Source organism: Neoarius graeffei, chromosome 9 (genome assembly GCF_027579695.1).
Source record: "Neoarius graeffei isolate fNeoGra1 chromosome 9, fNeoGra1.pri, whole genome shotgun sequence".
NCBI lineage: Eukaryota > Metazoa > Chordata > Actinopteri > Siluriformes > Ariidae > Neoarius > Neoarius graeffei.
Genome location: NC_083577.1, coordinates 82,331,787 through 82,351,985, shown reverse-complemented (window position 1 = coordinate 82,351,985; position 20,199 = coordinate 82,331,787). Strand labels below are relative to the sequence as shown.

General features: G+C 42.2%; 1 protein-coding gene across 5 annotated transcripts in view; it reads left to right on the top strand.

The window, feature by feature from the left end:
* LOC132892044 (activin receptor type-1-like) overlaps window positions 1–20,199 on the top strand; it is a 245,534-nt gene that overhangs the window by 151,775 nt on the left and 73,560 nt on the right. For all 5 annotated transcript variants that reach the window (XM_060930371.1, XM_060930372.1, XM_060930370.1 and 2 more), the window contains 2 exons: window positions 1,512–1,766; window positions 4,455–4,718. In XM_060930371.1, the coding sequence (XP_060786354.1) occupies window positions 1,512–1,766; window positions 4,455–4,718 (519 nt within the window). The remainder of the gene's footprint in view (window positions 1–1,511; window positions 1,767–4,454; window positions 4,719–20,199) is intronic.

Here is a 20,199-nt window from a genome sequence, read left to right as displayed (position 1 = left end):
TATCACTCTTTCATCCACCTGTATCGGTTTTTGATTATAAATAAATTGCAAACACATCACAATCGTTTTAATAACCATTTTTTTTTAGCTGAACAGTTGAAAACTAACTTTTTTCATTTTGGACACAGAACAGTGTAACAGAACAGAAACGTGAAAGTTACTTTGATTACCAGCTGCGCACGTTATAGCACAAGATCTGGTTAAGCCGTACGCGCGCTGTAGCTCGCTCGTTTTTTGTCCAGCAAAACACTGCACACATAATAGAAGAGGCTGGATGCAGTGTTGCCAGATTGGGCGGTTTTAAGTGCATTTTGGCAGGTTTTGAACATGTTTTGGGCTGGAAACCGTCAGCAGTATCTGGCAACACTGGCTGGATGCTGGGCGCTGCCGGGAGCTGGAGCGGAAACTGTCGTACGCTCAGCTAGGAAACACTTGCCAGTCATAACCAGACGGTCGTAAAGTCAATCGGTCGTAAGTCGCATAGGTCGTAAGTCGACGACTACCTGTATTTCCCTCTCAGCTCTGTCCTTAGTGTTTTCCAAGTACTTTTCTTGCTGTGTGTCGTTATTTTACGGTACTTTTTTTAGTCACGAAGCGCTAAAGTCCCCAGCTGTTTCTTTGTTTCCTCCTCACAAAGTCCGTATGCATGAAGTCCGCGACAAAATTCTTCCCCAGCCGTACAGTTACAATGCGCCGTGATCACTTCTCCATCTTGTTTAACTAGGATCCAGGTCTTTAAAGGGGTTTCTGATGATCTTTGTGAATGATTTAGCTGAGAGATAAGAGCCAACACAAGTGAGAATCAAGCCAACTGTTGTTTCCACTTCAACTTGCAGTAAAGACGTGAAGAAAAGCTTAAAAAAAAGGAAAACCTACTTCCACGGGCAAAAACAATCCAGGATTCATTGAGCAGCGACTTGATCCCGAGGTCCTTTACCCAGCCACATACAAAAAAGTTGTAATCCTCCATACTCTTCCACGCTTTCATCTGTTTTGCGGTGTAGAAGGACGTCTGCAACACCAGATAGTTCAAGATGTCGGGGAACTCGACTGAAGGGTAGTTTTCGAGATCGTATGACAAATCCTTCTTTCCCAGACTGTCGGGGTCGATTCCATTGCACAGAGCGATCTTCTGAATATATCTAAAGCCAGCAGTGGCTTCTAGATTGCGAGCGTACTCTGATAACTTATCGCTAGTTGTTTGCGCTACGGCAGCCGTTTAGACCACCAGCTATTTCACTTCCCGTAAAACCGCTAAGAAAAGTCACGTGACTGAAACCCAGCAATATCCTCGTAGTAGTGTAGCCAATCAGAGCGCGTGATTGCTCATATCCAGTGAATGTGGAGAGAATAAAAATATATACTTGTCTGAGACTAAGCTAAACTAATCTATGCTAGGATAACCAGGCTATAATCTACTAAATTAGACCAGCATACACAGGTAAGATGTGCAGGATATCTAGATGAGCATACTTATAATTATTTTTGTCCTCCATTTGTTTCCTTTCCAGATAAGGACTCGTCCACGCAGCATGTCTGTGTGTGTGAGGGAGTGGAGTGTGCCAGCGGGGGGCTGTGTTTCGGAGAGCAGTGTTTCTCCTCCGTCACAATCAGCCACGGAAACCTGCGGCATCGTAAAGGCTGTTTCTCCGCCACTCGGAGGGGCGGGGCTAACTGTTACACACCCAACTCACCTGATCGAATCATTAACTGCTGCACAGGCCACTTTTGTAACGCCAACATCACAGTGGATCTCCCAGTTCGAGGTAAGTAGGACTTCAGTTCAGTTGGATATCAACACTGCAGTTAGAACACTTGGAGGTGCGCTGTTATAGGAAAATAATCAGCATGTCTCGAATTTGTTTTATTCATCTTGTACCATAGAAATTTGCCAACATATATAATTTGCCTATATATAATAAGAATGACCCATGGTATTTTTTTAATGTTTATAATTACATTTAAAGGAGAACTGAAGGCAAATTTTATTTTTTTTTAATCATCAAAATTCTATTTCTCATTTTATTAAATATCGGAATGCATTTTTGATCGCTATTTTGTCGCTGCTATAGCAAGTTATGAGTGTCTGAAATATGCTCTGTAATATATCAGTCCATATGTCAAAGCAACGGCCGTAAACGAGATTCGTTGAGACCTGTGCGAGACGTCGTAGGACGGAAGTAAAACGTACAGCGGAAATCAAAGCGACCGACATCTGCCAACATTGTCAAAAGACGCGCACGCCCTCTTTCGAATGCTGACGTAATCAAGCCGGAAGTTTTGTTTGTTTTGATAGCAATCAGGAAAGTTTGAAAAAAAGTAGGCAGTAATCGTCATTTAAACTCGTTTTTGTGCAATATTTCGTTTGGAAAACAGGTTTCAAAATGGCGGCACTGACACCTGGCTGACGCTTGATGTTTCGAAGTCTCGCGCAAGTCTCGTGAAGATCGCGCGGATAAGCGACGCCTGCCGTGGACCAAACGAGCTAAATTCAACACGGCTAAAAACCAGGGCTTTGAACCAGAACTTTTTTCCTATTGGTTCGTTCCGAACGGAAACGGAATTTTAACGTTTCCGGTTTTGGGTTCCACCATTAAATAGACGTTCCCGAACCGGTTAGAACAAAATTTCGTTCTCTGAATGGTTAATTACGTTCCCTGTCAGCTGTTTAACAAATGGCTATAAAATTATGTCTCTGTCTCATCCAGCTTAAGCCAAATGTAGGCTAATTCTATTACAACCTTCATTAAATAAGACAAGAAATAATTCAAAACAATTATTATTTCAAATGTTGGCGATTTGGATTCTCAGTATGTCTTCCCATCTACACAAACAGAAAAAGTGCCAAAAATGAAAGAGAATTCGTTTAGTGTGTTACCAAAGGCTAGTCAGGCCCTATGCATTGATAGGCTAACAGAAGTTAACGTCATTTAATGTTCGCGAGCCTCTCATTAACGTGGACAAATATATTGATATCGTGTTTGAAATTGACGTTTTTGAATAACGATAGACTGCAATATTTACCTCTTATTTAAGATGTGGAGACGTGATAGCAGTCCACCCTCCCGCTCTCTCCATTCAGTCAGCGAACGTCACACAGGAAGTGAACCCCAGCGGGTCATAGAAACTTGCGCAGGAGAAGAATGACTTTATTTGTAGGCTACGGAAACTTTGAGGAACGAAATAAAAACCGGTATTAACCGGTTACCATTATTTTTAATAAGCGTTTCTGTTCCGGAACATAAAAAAATAATAAAGTTTCTGGTTTCGTTTCTGTTCCATGTGAAATAGAAAAAGTTCCCGGTTTTCGTTTTCGTTCCTTGAACCGGTTCAAAGCCCTGCTAAAAACCGAATAGGCCGATAAGTATAATATTTAATTGCAGTTAGTTGCCAATACGAGGCACGATATAAGGTTACTGAAACCGAAAACGTAATTGAATAACACGTTAATTAAGAAATAAAGTAAGTTTAAAGTGCATATCCTGGACCAATTTCGTTTTTTTTTTAATTTTTATTTTATTTATTTTATATGAAAGTATGTCCCTTTACACGCTCATCCAGAAGGGTAATTTTGCACAAGGCCATCTGTCTACAGCAGAAAAAAATAAAATAACAAAACGTGTCTGGAAAAATCCCAAGAGAGTCTGGAGCCAGATTTGTGACGTCACCTGCGGAAGCGCCAGCAGGCTGCGCGAGCTTTGCACGGTTTCAGTGCACAGCCTGTGTAGACCAAGCGCTCCCATTTCTCTCTCATTGTCCGGTCTTTTGGAAAACGATGAGTACTAATCCCATCAAGATTGGTGTTGCTACACCCTCCTACGATACATCTGTTAACCATTTTAATAATTACGCCATAACGTTGAAGAAATTTGCAGAAAACCACCAGGTCGTTTTCTCATAAACAAACCAGCGCTGACGTAGGATTCAGAGGGAGGCGTCCCGCACGCGACGTCACGAAAATCAATGTTTGCCGGGAAATCCAAATGCCAAGTTTTTTCCGTGGCGGACCAATTCACCTCAAATGGCTTGATTTCAACTGAATTTTTCTGGTATTGCGCAAGGTGAAAAAATTGCAGAGAATGCAGAATGTTACAGATATTTGACCAAAGTTTAATATAAAATAGGAGAATTACATTGATCTTGCTCCTGAATTTACCCGCGATACGCACTTTAAAAATGACTTCAGTTCTCCTTTAAACTCGTGGAACGTCTGCAAAACAAATTATATCTGATTTTTTACCAAGCGCTTAGAGTGGAGATTCCTTCCAAAAATCCCTTTCGCCTCACTGTACCTGCAACCGGACATCATTAAACCGTCATGCTGTTGTAGAAAATGAATGAATTCCTTCTGACCAATCAGAATCGAGCATATAAGAGCGCGGTTTTTAATTTGAACTCCGTATTCTTGCTAACCTGTGTACACCTATTTTGTGTCTAATCCTCCTTTTGAACAGACGCAGAGAGGAAACTGCCTCCAAAAGAGCACGAATGTGTGTGTGAGGGCCGTTCGTGTGTGACGGGTGAGCGGTGTATGGGACAGCAGTGCTTCTCGTCTCTGACTCTGAGTGATGGAGTGGTGGTCCATCAGAAGGGCTGCTTCACCGTGTACGAACAGGGTCGCATGACCTGCAAAACCCCGCCTTCACCTGACCAGATTGTCGAGTGTTGCCAGGCTCACCTGTGTAATATGAACCTCAGTGTGACTCTGCCTCTCCGAGGTAATACGTACATACATGCATACATACATACACTACCGTTCAAAAGTTTGGGGTCACTTTGAAACGTCCTTATTTTTGAAAGAAAAGCACTGTTCTGTTCAATGAAGATCACTTTAAACTAATCAGAAATCCACTCTATACATTGCTAATGTGCTAAATGACTATTCTAGCTGCAAATGTGTGGTTTTTGGTGCAATATCTCCATAGGTGTATAGAGGCCCATTTCCAGCAACTCTCACTCCAGTGTTCTAATGGTACAATGTGTTTGCTCATTGCCTCAGAAGGCTAATGGATGATTAGAAAACCCTTGTACAATCATGTTAGCACAGCTGAAAACAGTTGAGCTCTTTAGAGAAGCTATAGAGGATTTCGACGTGACGTCACAGGTCACGTGACGCCCCGGTGTCCACCATTTTGAAGGTCAAGTTAGCTAATGTCAACAACATAGTAGCTAGTATGTTACTGTAGCAATGTTTACGTTCAGTCATTTGGATGACTGTTAAAACCTTTCAGTCTCAAGTTTTTCCTTTACTGTATTTACTAGTTTACTGAGTTAGCGTGCTAGCTCGGGCAGGCTGGGAGCGAGCGCGCTAGCTCAGTAAACTAGTAAATACAGTAAAGGAAAAACTTGAGACTGAAAGGTTTTAACAGTCATCCAAATGACTGAACGTAAACATTGCTACAGTAACATACTAGCTACTATGTTGTTGACATTAGCTAGTGCTAACAGCTAGCTGCTAGTACACTGCTACAACACAGACACCGACCCTAATAATAGAGTTCTTGGTCATTGCCTGGTAACAGCAAATTTATAACGGGCCATGTCTCAACAGACTAAGAAGTTATTTCAATGACATTTAATAACATTTTGTTTATCCTGAGGACCGAAAGTAAATGAAAATGTGAACAAACCTTAGCTGTAATAAGATGGCGACGACCGGCTCCAGGGACGACCCGCTGATGTAGGCATGTTACCCAGCCTGGTTTTTAACGACATAGGTATACAGATCATGTGGGCCGAAGTCAGGTAAAGACGAGGGCTTGGTGTACTTCCGTACGTCAGTGAACAATCCTGGTGGAAGCAGGTAAATGTCGTTCTCTAAGCCTGCTAACCTCAATTTTTGCAAATACCTCTCCCTCTGCTCGCCCTGTAAATGCCCTACGTCGCTGGATAGTGAAGGTGTTTTCTGCATCTCGCTCCTTTTTCTTTTATGTTTTTTCCCTGGTATTTCCCACACGCCTGACTGCAGATCAGGAAGATCACCCGCGCTGCAGCGCTGCAAAGCCAGAAAAAGATAGCCTGGTAACGTGTACGGATCACGTACACCAGCATCATTGATTTTCTGGTGATATCGCTTCTTACTCGCGTCATCTAGGCCGGATAAAATACTCGACAATGAGACTTCGTCATGATCAACATGTGTATCGCTACCGGTAGTCGCCATATTTGTGACCGTCAAAATGGCGGCATAAATATTGTCGCTATGGAAACAATGACGTAGGCCGAAATCTTCTATAAAACTGACCTTCCTTTGAGCAGATTGAGTTTCTGGAGCATCACATTTGTGGGGTCGATTAAATGCTCAAAATGGCCAGAAAAATGGCTTGACTATATTTTCTATTCATTTTACAACTTATGGTGGTAAATAAAAGTGTGACTTTTCATGGAAAACACAAAATTGTCTGGGTGACCCCAAACTTTTGAACGGTAGTGTGCGTGCGTGCATGCATGCATGCATGCATACATACATACATACATACATACATGTGTATATAAAATATAATTTTCTTCCAGATGTTACACTGGGCAAATATGTTGCGTCGTAACACAGCCTGTGAAACGGGGGTCCCTACGGACCCGACATTAAAAATTCATAACTTGGCCACCAAAAGTCTGAGCCCCACCAAAATTTACAAGCACCTCCCTCTCCCAAGAGTGTCACACTAAATAAGACACGAATAATACGCTCAGTATTCACTGTTTTTTATCCCCCACCCAAATTAAGTTTGGCGGAGGATATAGAAATGAGTTCCGTCTGTCCGGTCAAGTTTTCGTTTCTGGGTCGTATCTTTAAAACTACTGAAGATATCTTCATGAAACTTTATATACATATCAAGCAACATGTGAACTGGTGCCTTTTGCTATTTTGGATTTTTGAAACAAAAACAAAAAGTACTGTATTTTTCAAATTTTTGCATAAAAAATAGATTTTGACTTCGTTTCTAAGAGCAGTGTTCGTTTCCGGAGCATACTGTATATCCAAAACCATTCATGATACGGATTTGAAACTTGGTATACATGTTAACAAGGTGATGTAGATGTGCCTTTTTATAGTAAGAAATTTGAGAAGTTTTAATTTTTCATGTTTCCATGGAAACAATTTCAGACTTGGTCTCTCAGGTTAGTCTTAGAGGTAGGTTTTGTTTCCGGAGCACAACTTGAAAACTGTGAGTGGTTTGGTCTTGAAAGTTATGGAATCAATTTTGTGCCAAAATGTTCATACACTACTTTTGAAATATCAAACAAAAACGACAAATCAAAATACAAAAAAAAAAGTAAATTTTTTTAGACTGGCAAACAAATTATTCATGTAATCGTGCAAAATATTATTCTATTACTCTTCAGAAACCTTTTATTTTTGTTCCGCGTCTTTCTCAGTTTTGTTTGACGTAATTTATTTTGGTTGCGATTCCAGCTTTCTCGTTTGCACTCCCTGACTTTTTGCTTGCAGTTTTGGCACAAACTTGACATGTGGGTGGGCTGTCCAGGAATGCATTCCCATTGGCTAACTTGTGTTTGACTGACAGCTACGCTCAGCCATTCCCTACTCGGATTCTGGCGGACTGTTTGACGAGTGACCGATCCATTGACGGTAAACAAGGATGGAGTGGACGTCAGTGGCGACTATGATATTGAATTAATTCAACAAAGTGTAAATTCAATATCATAGTCACCACTGAAGTCCACTCGATCCTTGTTTACCGTCAATGGATCGGTCACTCGTCAAACAGTCCGCCAGAATCCGAGTAGGGAATGGCTGAGCGTAGCTGTCAGTCAAACACAAGTTAGCCAATGGGAATGCATTCCTGGACAGCCCACCCACACGGGAAGTTTGTGCCAAAACTGCAAGCAAAAAATCAGGGAGTGCAAACGAGAAAGCTGGAATCGCAACCAAAATAAATTACGTCAAGCAAAACCGAGAAAGACGCAGAACAAAAATAAAAGGTTTCTGAAGAGTAATAGACTGATATTTTGCACGATTACACGAATAATTTGTTTGCCAGTCTAAAAAAATTGACTTTTTTTTTTTTTTGTATTTTGATTTGTCGTTTTTGTTTGATATTTCAAAAGTATTGTATGAACATTTTGGCACAAAATTGATTCCATAGAAAGTTGGTATACAGTATGTGTTGAGTAAGTAATGTATTTGTGCCTTTTGATACTAAGAAATGTGAGAAATGTAAATTTTTAGCTCCCCTGGACCAAAGGTCCGGTGGGTTTATGCCATGGGCTGCTGAGGTCAGTGTAAAGAGGTCGGGCTGGTTTCCTGCAGCACAACTTGAAAAATGTGACAAATATCTTGAAACTTGGTATAGAGTTGGTATATCGGGCGCGGGATATAGATGACTCTGTCTTCTTTTGATTGCACGATGCAGTTGAACTAGTGTTTTAGGGTTGACGGTATCGGACTGATCCAGTCAGCTGATAGAGTTCAGTTTACAGTAAACTTTTCAGTACAGTATTATGTTCAGTACCAAACTGCCAATCAATGGTTGCTGTTGTTGTTGTGCATTTTTTAAAAATTCATAATAAAAAATGAGTCATGCTTTGGAGGATGTAGATTTATATTTGACTAGAATTTAATAGAATTTTCTTCTCTTTTCTAAGTTCTAGTCCCGCAGATTTTAGTCTGAATGCTAAATGATATGACCGTGTCGAGTTTTGAGTCATTTTAAGTCATTTTGTTAAAGTTGCTTAGAATCTCGGACTCAAAATTTTAACTCTATTATATAAGAATAGTTATATTGTTAATTACTAAATTTCTTATCGACTTCTTATCAGAGGTGGACCGTAACGAAGTATATTTACTTGAGTACTGTACTTAAGTATACTTTAAGTATCTGTACTTTACTCGAGGACTTTTGGCAACTTATGATTTTCACTCCACTACATTTCTATCAAGGTCCTCGTTAACTATGAAGCAGATTTGAAAGTGGATGTTTTTTTTCTTTTCTTTTCTAAAACCTGATTGGTTTTTTCGCAGGTCACACTGAAACAGCCCATCAGTAATCACTAGGGTCACGTCACATCCAGAGACTGGATAAAGTCAAGTTCAATGATTTCTCTGCAGCATTATTTAACACCATCAGTTGATGGCAGAATGAAAGGAGGCGGTTCTTCTAGAGAATGCACACACCCACGTTTCAGTTCTCTGAAAGGAATAGTCATTTCGTTTCAAATGTTTGCTTTGTTTGCCTAAAACGAACCACATCACAGCCTTCAAAAACTCGCTGTCCGACCTGCGGAAGCATATTGAGGTATATAAACGTTTTATTCCAAGAGAAAGCTTGTAATGGAGTTGTCTGTACTTTTAGAGCTAGCGATAACGTTGCAATAGCTATTCAGTCTGGTTAATCAAATGACTTTCTATGGATTTGCCCACCAAGTTCCCGTAGCCTTGTCCACGGCTAATGTTAACACATAGCTTGGACACTGTTAGTTAGCATGTAAAAACAGAGTTACGCTAACATGAATAATGTTAACTTATCTGAAGTGCTTTCAGAAACGTTTTAGCATAATCTTGCCAAATAAACGGATTGTAGAAATCTTTCTTTTCTAGTAGCATTAGCTAGCCAATATGATTTCGAGTTTGAAAGGATTTTGCTAGCATGTCAGGTGGAGCTTCACTGACTAGCTAGCTTAACGTTAAACCACCATGATTCCACAGGCAGATTCATACGTGCATGAATATATACACTGATGCGTGCACACGTGAGACCTGTGAGATGGACAGTATTGTACTGGTCGGTCACAACAAATTGCTGGGATTTTTTGTTTTGATGTCGGATGATGGTCTTGCATTTTTTTTTTTTTGCTTAAAGCAGTGTTGCTGTTGGGCAGTTATTAAGCTCGAGGTGTGGACCTGGGTTTTAATCAGGTTGGATTGTCCTTTTTATTTTCTGAGCAAGCTGCATTTACAGCTATTCCACTGTCTTCCTGATTAACATACACGTACATGTGTGCACACACTGCCAGAGCCGGGTCAGAACACTACCATGCTGCTTTGTTCAGTTGCGTTTCATTCTGTAACGTTCTACCAGGTGTTTATTCTACAGGTTCTACAAGCTCGTCAGTAAATCCAGCCGGTTGCTTCAGAGGCATTAGGTTTTGTAAGCGTTGTGGCAATAATACAATGATGCGTTGACAGAAAATGTACTTCTAATACTTAAGTATTTTTAAAAGCAAGTACTTCAGTACTTTTAAGTAAAAATTTGACTGGACAACTTTCACTTGTATCGGAGTAACATTAGACCAGTGTCGGGTGACCATCTGTCCCACTTTAGATTTTTCTGAACAGCCATTTGAGCATTTGTCCTGTGTCATGCATATTAGGATAATGTCCTGCTTTTTCATTGGTCATTCATTGACAACATGAAAAACACGGATGTGATCTATTCCATTTGCCTGGTGCGTGACTCCAACGCAGAGATGGCACCAGAGCGGTAGATCTATCTACAGCTCTGGACAGCACTCTTGGCTTTCATTTTGTGCAATGGTTGCAGGAGAGAATGAGGACGTCTGTCCGATAGGCTACGTCAATCAAACTATAGGGAACGTAAACGCCCCACGACATGAAATCAAACAAACACAGAGAGGGAGAGTCGGTGCCTGAATGCGAAACTATGGCCAGCGTGCCGCCCAAGAAGAGAGTGTTCTTTTAGTAGAGAATGGACGACGACGACATATTCCTGGCTAAGACCAATGGATGAAGCTGACAGAGCTTCCTATTATTCGTGGAAAAGTAGTTTTTCAGTTGCTCACGGTGGTGAGCACGCCGTTAAAAGACATGGCGGACACGAGTCTCAGCAGAAAAAGGTTCGACAGTAAGAAACATCTAAATCTATGCAGTCGTTTCTCTTAAAGGTCCCATGGCATGGTGGTTTGTTGATGCTTTAAACGGGCTCGTGGAGGTTTCCGGATGTTATATCCGCAGCCTTTGTCGAAATGAACCCTCGGCACGTAGATGTAGCCTCCTGGGAGAAAGCCCCATTTCAGCGCTTTTCCCAGTGCATCGTTTTGCTAATGAGAAGCAGGAGGCGGGGAAGGGTAGAGGGTGGGGGCGGGTCTTATCATTAATATTCATGACATGTAAACGTGTTACCTCTGATTGGCTAACAGCACTGTGACGCTACCTCCAGTGGGTCAGAACAAGCGGATGTGGGTGTCTTACTATGGCGAGAGAGAAGGAACAAACCGCGAAGGGAAAAATACCGCGCGCTGACGTCATTAAGGTGCGACGCGAGGAAATAAAATAAATTCAACAAATGTTTGGGTTTTTACTGAACAAACAAACAAATAAAATGAACGAGTGACTTAAAAAAAAGAATGTGGGTGTCTTTGTAAAAACTGTTTTGATTGGCTATTATAACAGAACATGCTGCATGCTTTTTGGTTTTGTAGCGCAGAGTACCTGGCTAACTGCAGGAAGCGGTTAGCTGCACAGCTAATGTAGCCATTGCTAGGCTAACGCACCGATTTTAAAACACGGCAAAACGACTTAACAGTTATACACTTACTTGTTGGGTGTTTGTGGCTGATGCGGCAGGGGTGCTTGGTACGGACCCAGGCTTCAGTGGCGGTTGATGTGCAAAACCTGCCCTGTACTGTCCCAAGTTGTGGAAACATTCATCAGGAAAATGCTTCCGACAAACATACACCGTCTTAGGTAGACTCGACGGCGTATTATTGGAGTAAATAAAATTAAGCCACTGCGTCTTCAGGGGCTCTCCCGTCGGCAGGAAAAACAGACTCTTTTCTGTGTTGTCACATCCATGTACAGCGCAATTTCCATGTTTGGTGGCAACTTTTGAGCTGGGCGGGCAATCCATACAGTGGGTGGGAATCCAGAGGGGGGGCGTGGGGATCATCTCCCTTGCTGACGTAGTAAAGGGAAGAGTTCATCAACGCGCCGTTTTGACGTGCCATTCTCAAATGTTGGGTATAGTTTGGTTTACACATTATGAAATTTCTAGCCACTGGGGTGACTTAAGAAGGTCAGAGGAACTCATTTTAACGTTAAAAAACCTCAAAGTGAAAATTTCATGCCATGGGACCTTTAAGTCCGAAGCATGGCATGGTCATAGAATTAATTAATTAATTTATTTATTTATTTATTTATTTATTTTTAAATTCCACCTAGCCATGTTTATCCACCGGTTTGAGATTTTTGGTTTGAGAAATGTTTGCACTGAAGTTTTATTTAACATAAGATTATTATTATTATTTTTTATTTCAGGTTTTTCATTGTACCTTTAGTTGAATTGTGTTGGTGAGTGTGGAGTAATTTGGAAGCGCGTATAGGTTACTTGCCTACTCGAAAGGCTTGAGTAGTGACTGCTTTTGTCAGCGCTTTTGAGTGCTTTTTGACAGTTGAGTTGACTAATGATAACGTCTGAATGAAGACATTACTTTGCAACACTGGTGTGTTTTTGGGATGAAAACATAGGCATGCGTCAAATATTTTGTTTTATTGGCCTTCTGGTCTAAATTGTGATGTGTATGGTCAGTGTTTACAGGTTTAAAGGCAGGATACAAATATTTCTTAAGGCCAGTTTATGCTGACAACCCAGTCCTCGCAGATAGCGTCGCAGACAGTGTCTGCGTAGCCCCCCCACCTTCGCAGACGCTCTGCGCGCACCTCCCAAAAATTGTGACCACCGCAGAAGCCTCGCAGACAGCGCCGCAGACAAGAGGGCTCTGATTGGTCCACTCTACATCCGCTGTACACGCACTTCCGCTTCCCTACTTTCCCGGTTTGGTTTGTTTTCACGACTGGCATTTTTAAAAACACGAGCGAAGATGGAGCAGCACGAAGAGCGGTTGATCGAGGAAGTGAGGAAGTACGTACATCTATACGACTCCAGTTCTAGTCATTATAAGTAACCGGAGGATAAACACTCCACTAACCACACCCACCAACTACTCCTAGCGACTTCGCGCCCCCTTGCGTTGTGCCGGTGAATAACATCGCGCACGCCTATTACTCCCCGCTCAACGATAAATTACAACTGTCTGCGAAAAGCTATCTGCGAAAGCCTTGTCGCACGAGCATGCAGAGGCCGTTAGTAAGATATAGGCTATGAAAGCTTGAAGTCGCCGTGCCTGTCCCACCTTGTCCCACCAAAACATACTACTTGTCCCACTTTTTGTCTTTTTGGAGGTGGTCACCCTAGACCAGCGAGATCTGTACTTGGACTTTAAGTTGGGTAGTTTGTCCACCTCTGCTTATTATAAACACAGTATAAAAATTACAAAACATCTCATCTCATTATCTGTAGCCGCTTTATCCTGTTCCACAGGGTCGCAGGCAAGCTGGAGCCTATCCCAGCTGACTATGGGCGAAAGGCGGGGTACACCCTGGACAAGTCACCAGGTCATCACAGGGCTGACACATAGACACAGACAACCATTCACATTCATACCTACGGTCAATTTAGAGTCACCAGTTAACCTAACCTGCATGTCTTTGGACTGTGGGGGAAACCGGAGCACCCGGAGGAAACCCACGCGGACACGGGGAGAACATGCAAACTCCGCACAGAAAGGCCCTCGCCGGCCACAGGGCTCGAACCCGGACCTTCTCGCTGTGAGGCGACAGCGCTAACCACTACACCACCGTGCCGCCCATTACAAAAATGTGGCTGGAAATATCTGAGAAGCATCTCCAGGCATCTTCAGCTTCCAGGGTCTTTGGCCCATTATTTGGACAGGCTAAAATTTGGACGTACAGACAACATTTCAGACTCGTCTGTCCTGTGACGGTCTGCTTAAAATTCCTTATTTCCCATATTATACATGCATCCATACATATGACCACGTTCCAATTCATATGTACGGTATGTCCAGTTATAGTCATGTATTAAAGATACAAAAATAACTGCCTACATTTTCATGTATTCAATTGACGGCTTTATACGGTGAATAATTGCCTTTCTGCACCACATGGGCTGTCTTTGCACGTGGTGAACAATGCATACAGTACCACTTGCAAGGATGTCCATTATTTATTGTTGTGATATGAAATAATAATTATACATCATAGAGCTTTTGAAAATGGGAAGTAGAAATTCCATAAAAAGTCTGTTTGATGATCAGGGTCTACATTTCAGGTCTGCAATAGTCCGAAAATCAAACCGCCCACATTTGTGTTTCTCTGCCTCCGAAATTTAGCTTTTGAGTTGGAAATGAAGAACTGCGCAGAATTTCGGAGCTACAGGTCATATTACAGTGTGTTATTTTTGGTGAGAAGACAGTTTATTTTTTTCGCGGTCCATTTCCCATCAAATCCTGCGCTCTGATTGGCTGGCGAGCGCAGCCAATCAGAGCTTGGTCCTACCGTACATTAGAGCAGTATTCCTACAATACGGACCCCGGTTATGGACCTCTGGTGACTCGGTCATTCACAACAACAAACATTAGCATTTTTTGTCAAATTTTTTTATTTATTCATTTTTTTTAATATACAGGTAGTCGTCGACTTACGACTGCGTTTGGTTACGACTGCCCGGTCGTAAACCGATCTGGTCGTAAGTCAGCCTATGTTAAATGAACGTAAGTATATTGTGATGTGTAATGATATTGTAATCATCTTAAAGTCTTATTTTATCAACATTTTCTTATTTCATTACCTTGGCTCGTTATTTGGTTTAAGTCAAACACTGCATACGACACTGCGTACAGTACAATTCGTTTAATATGTGCAAAACAAAAAATACGAAATACAGGTGTGAAAAATAGAAAACATTTTAGTTTGAAACATACCAAAATACAAATGTAAAACATAGCAAAATACAAAACTTAGTGACCGCTGGCATCACTGGTGCTTGGCTGTGGGTCGTCTACGTCATCATCAGCTGGTGCAGCGCTCGGGCTGGCGGGAGGATTTGCTCATTTCATAAACCAGGAGCTGGGGCGGAAACTGTATGACGGACTGCGCACGTGCCTCGAGCTGGGGCGGAAACTGTTGTATGCGGCAAGAGGCGCTGCAGGGAGCTGGGGCGGAAACTGTCGTACGCTCAGCTAGGAAACACTTGCCAGTCATAACCAGACGGTCATAAAGTCGATCGGTCGTAAGTCGTATAGGTCATAAGTCGACGACTACCTGTATAAGATTTATTTATAAGGTTATCAAAAATCTTGTAAATTTTTGCCAGCATTTCTCAGGAGACTAGCATTAATTTTACAGCATGGATAGCGATAACGACAGTCTTCACAGCGAAAGCGAGTTTTACTACCCTGAGGAAGAAGAAATAAAATAAAACATTTCAGGAGAAAGCTAAAAACCTCTAACTGTTGCTAACGCCGAGCAAAAACATGGCTGAATCCTGAATGACTCAGTTTTGTATAAATAGGGGACTACACAGGCGGCAAAATGTAGTTTTTTTCCTGCCATGGAAGTGCACTTGTATACCGAGGAGGAAGCCATTTGCATTACAGGCGTGAATGAGGATTCAAAATGGCGTCTTGGCTCGGTTTTCCCTTTCGGGCGCTCTCGTTTTCTGTTAGAATTTGGTAAAGAAAAAAATAAATATATTATTTACCAGCTTAAGGTCGGTCTGTATGGTGAAATACCGTGACCTCGGCCTTGAATACTGACCTCGGCCCAGAGGGCCTCGCTCAGTACTTTCAAGACCTCGGTCACGGTATTTCACCATACGGACCTCCCAGCTGGTAAATAACACATATAGTATATTTCTAAACTTGACCATCTTTCTTATAGTCCATAAGAGCAAAGATGTCCGCAAGCGCTGGTGACCTGTGATTTTCTCCGCCTACACAAAAGGTCTGTGCCAGGTACTCAAGCCCAGAAAAGCAAAAAAAAAACCCTTGCCTTTCAATGTTCAAGTGATTTTATTTATTTATTTTTTCCTATCGTCTCCGCTGCCCATAATTTGCTGGAAATCCGATTATTTCACCACGAAATTGCTTTTGAGTCAGGTCATGGCTGGAAGCGATGCCATATTTGTTGATCGATTCTTGCGCTCTGATTGGCTGAGCCAGACCACGTGACCACACTGTAGCGTATGTAGTCATGTTACAGAGCCAGGCAGCGTACTACAGAGGGTAACTGAGAAAGCTGAGCGCGCACACATCTGGAGGGAAATTTCATACAGATTTTACAAGTGTTTACAGGGAAATGGTTAGTAATTATTATTTATACCCCCGCTCTGAAGGGGGGGGTATACTGGTTTACCTCTGTCCGTCCATATCTCCGTCCGTCCGAAACACTTTTTTTTTTTTCTCAGCAACGACAAATCATAGCCACTTTGTACTTGGTACCAAACTTCAGCTTGGGGTTCTACACAGTGTTTACCGTTATCAGGTCTGTCGCACATCGACTTCCTGTTTACCGACTGAATGTGTTTACAAAACATATAGCGTGGATTTACAAATTTTTCGTAACATTTTTCTCAGCAACGACAAATCACACCTGCTTGATATTTGGTACCGAGCTTCAGCTTGGAGTTCTGTAGCATGTTTACTGTTTTCAGGTCTGTCGCACATCGACTTCCTGTTTACTGACTGAATGTATTTACGAAACGTATAGCGTGGATTTTGACGCTATTTCAAGAAGCAAAATGCTATTTCAGAATGACAGTTTCCCAGGATGCTGTTTGAAACCCCTGAGGCGAGACACCGCTCTTTACTTACTTGTTTCAGGGTTCATTATTTGTTGAAGTTAACATTTATAGTAAGTGTCCTATTCCTTCGATCGCTTGTGTTCTGATATAAGCGAGATCGAGGCGATACGTAACTGAGCAGTAGCTCACAGTTGAGTTTGTTTATTCGCTGAGAATGCACCAGAAGGCATGTAAATTTAACAATTTTCTGGGGGGGGGGCATGCCCCCACATTCCCTTAGCATTAGTGCATTAGCCTTTTTTTTTTTTTTTTTAAAGCCAGCTACTTCGTATTTGCTAGAGAACCCTGCAAGAGGTATACAAAGTGAAAAACCATTGAAATGTACTGTATGTGATTTGAAGTGCAACTTTTGAAGTACTCTGCAGTGAAGTTTGTACATGGTGGTAACTGTAATAACTGAAGTGGTGGTGATCCTTGTGCTTTTCCGGAGACGACGCTCTTTGACAGACTCGCATTTCAACCACGTGTGAAGCTCTGCTGCAAATGTGTCTCGCATCTGTTTCAAGTCCTGTTTTTTGACTGTGCAACAAAACGAGAGTGTATTCGGCTTCAAAAGAAATGCATTTTCTTCAAAAATTATTTACAACCTCGCCATATGGACAGGGTGGCCGCGGGTCCTTAAAAAGTCTTAAATTTAATTTTCCTAAAATAAGGCCATTAAAAAGTCTTCTCATCTCATTATCTCTAGCCGCTTTATCCTGTTCTACAGGGTCGCAGGCAAGCTGGAGCCTATCCCAGCTGACTACGGGCGAAAGGCGGGGTACACCCTGGACAAGTCGCCAGGTCATCACAGGGCTGACACACAGACACAGACAACCATTCACACTCACATTCACACCTACGCTCAATTTAGAGTCACCAGTTAACCTAACCTGCATGTCTTTGGACTGTGGGGGAAACCGGAGCACCCGGAGGAAACCCACGCGGACACGGGGAGAACATGCAAACTCCACACAGAAAGGCCCTCGCCGGCCACGGGGCTCGAACCCAGGACCTTCTTGCTGTGAGGTGACAGCGCTAACCACTACACCACCGTGCCGCCCATTAAAAAGTCTTAAATTGTCTTAAATTTCAAACCCCGTGGTCTTAAATTTTCAATCTTAAATTTATGGAGATTTTACTCAGTCATATCGTTAAAATGTGGTACACTTTGGATGGGGAAAAAGTTTAATCGTTTTTGATGCTCACAATTATACCGCGCAGGCTCCGAATCCACCGGTTGCTAGACACACGCATGCTTGACAACCACTCAGTGCCTGATCTGTTGATGGAGGGTAGTCCGAGCCACAATGGGTAAATGTAAATTTAATGATAACTGGCTGCAAGATGCAAAATACTCGTGGTGGCTGAAAACTGTACCCAAAGATGCCAACGAGGCTGTAAAAAGTATGAATACTTTTTAAACCTGTGCACAACATGTGGACTTCTATATGTGTCAATGTATCTGCCATGGCTTGTCTTTGTCTTTGGTTTTGTTTGTGTACCGTCCCTGTTCACTCACACTATATTACCCAAAATGCACCACACCGTTAGTTACATCGGCACACTAATTGCATGTATCTCCATTGAACCGGCAGCGGCATCTACCCGGTGAGTTTTGATCATTAGCGGCACACATTACAAACCATAAACACAGTTACTTTACCGTTTAAATGCAGTTTAATCCAAACATCCTAGCGAACAGTAAGATAACTTCTGATTCTGCTCCATTTTCCATTCTGTTGTTGATATTGGTTTCTCCACAACTCACACACTTGCATTCATTAGCACTGATGTCTCCCTGGTCCGTCTGACATGGATTCCCCGTAGGAAGCGCGCGCCTCGGGTGAGCCATGTTTTTAAGTTCCACCTCGGGCTAGGGAAAGTTTACTGGTTGTAGGGGTGAGTGTTGTGTCTTTTGTGATGTTTGTGTCATGTATGTTAACTGTGGGGATGGGAAATGTATGTAGGTATAGTGGTAGATGTTTGTTATGCATTTTAATGGTGAATGGAATGTTGACATTTTTAATCTTCACTGTGAATGTTGATTTGTTTTGGTTTGTACCTCTGTGGTGAATGGATTCATCCAATCATTTACACTGGTTTTCATTGGTGGTTGTGTTTAGGAGGTAAGTTGGCCAATTTATAGGATTATTACTTTTCCTATCTCTGTCAATTATCGTATTACTGTGCATTGTATCTCAGCCAATCAGAGGGTAATTGGTGGGATATTTAAAGGGCTGTATTTTCTTTGTTGTTAGTTTTTTTTTTTTTGACAGGCTCTGGTGGAGGTGAGACCCTTGTAATTCAGAATTGAGAATTGAGAACTGTAAGCACTGTTGTTGCAACTTGTCGTGAGGTTGCCTTCCAGTTCTATGTGTGTTTATTTAGTTATGCCTATGATGGCCCGTTTGGTTTCATTTTGAAAGTCTTTTTGTTTGCATTTTGAGTACTTCTCCGCATTGTAAAATAAATCACACTCATTTACTTTTAAAACTTTCGTTCTCGTTGTACTCATTTAGTGGTGACGCTTAGTGGAAGTGGGACAGCAACGGTACCCTTTCACAGAGGCATACTGTGTAGCATGCTGTAAGACTTTTAAGTTGGGCACAGTGGGGATAAGAGCGGTGGACTCTCATATGAAGAGCGCCAAGCACGTTGCTTTTGCTAAAGGCCGCGAGCATCAGCCTCAAATATCCGACTTCAGCGCTGCCACCACTAACGGTCGTGGAGAAGAGGATAGATCTGCGAGGCTACCGTCGTCTGACATTCGAACAACGTGTGGATCTACTCCGACACTAAGGGCAGAAGTGATCTGGGTACTCAGGACTATCACTGGCCACCATTCATATAGATCCAATGACGGAATTGACGTGTTTAAGGCGATGTTTCCCGATTCAGCACTGAACAAGCAGAGGGGAAATCGGGAACCCTCATGGCCCAGCTAATAACCAAATCAAACGTTCTTAGAAAGCGTTTCAAAGAAAAAGTAGCCGAACTGAAAGACCTTGAGAGTGAGCTGGATCAAGAAACGGAAAAACTTAGGAAAATGCCATAGTGTGTGTGAGCGTGTTGCATTGTCAGTGAGTATTGTACTGTACAATGAGTAAGAGTGTCGTCTTGTTTATGTAAGTGTGTGTGTGAGAGAGAGAATATATTCTATGGAGCACTTGCATGTGACGTCACAGCCGATCCAGATTGTGACAGATGCCATCTTGTCGGTCAAACGCCATATTTCCGTATTCTACTTCTGCTTCTACCTTTTCTTCTGGAAAACCCTACTATATACAATTCTACTACAACGGCTGCGGCTACAAGCTCTCCCTACCTGTGCACGTTTATGTTTTTTGTGTGTATTTTTGCGTGTTGTTCATCTGTACCGGACTTCAATATCCACTACAACCGTATGGACTTACTGGACATTGGTTTCCAGCAGAAAATGACGGTTTGTAGCAATTTCCATCGCATGCACAACATTCCGGATGAGAAGAAAAAAAAATTCCGGACGAGATAGCGAGACCAGCGGGGTCTCCGTGGATTGTTATCGGAAGCAAAGTGAAGGAGGCGGCGCCGGGAGCGG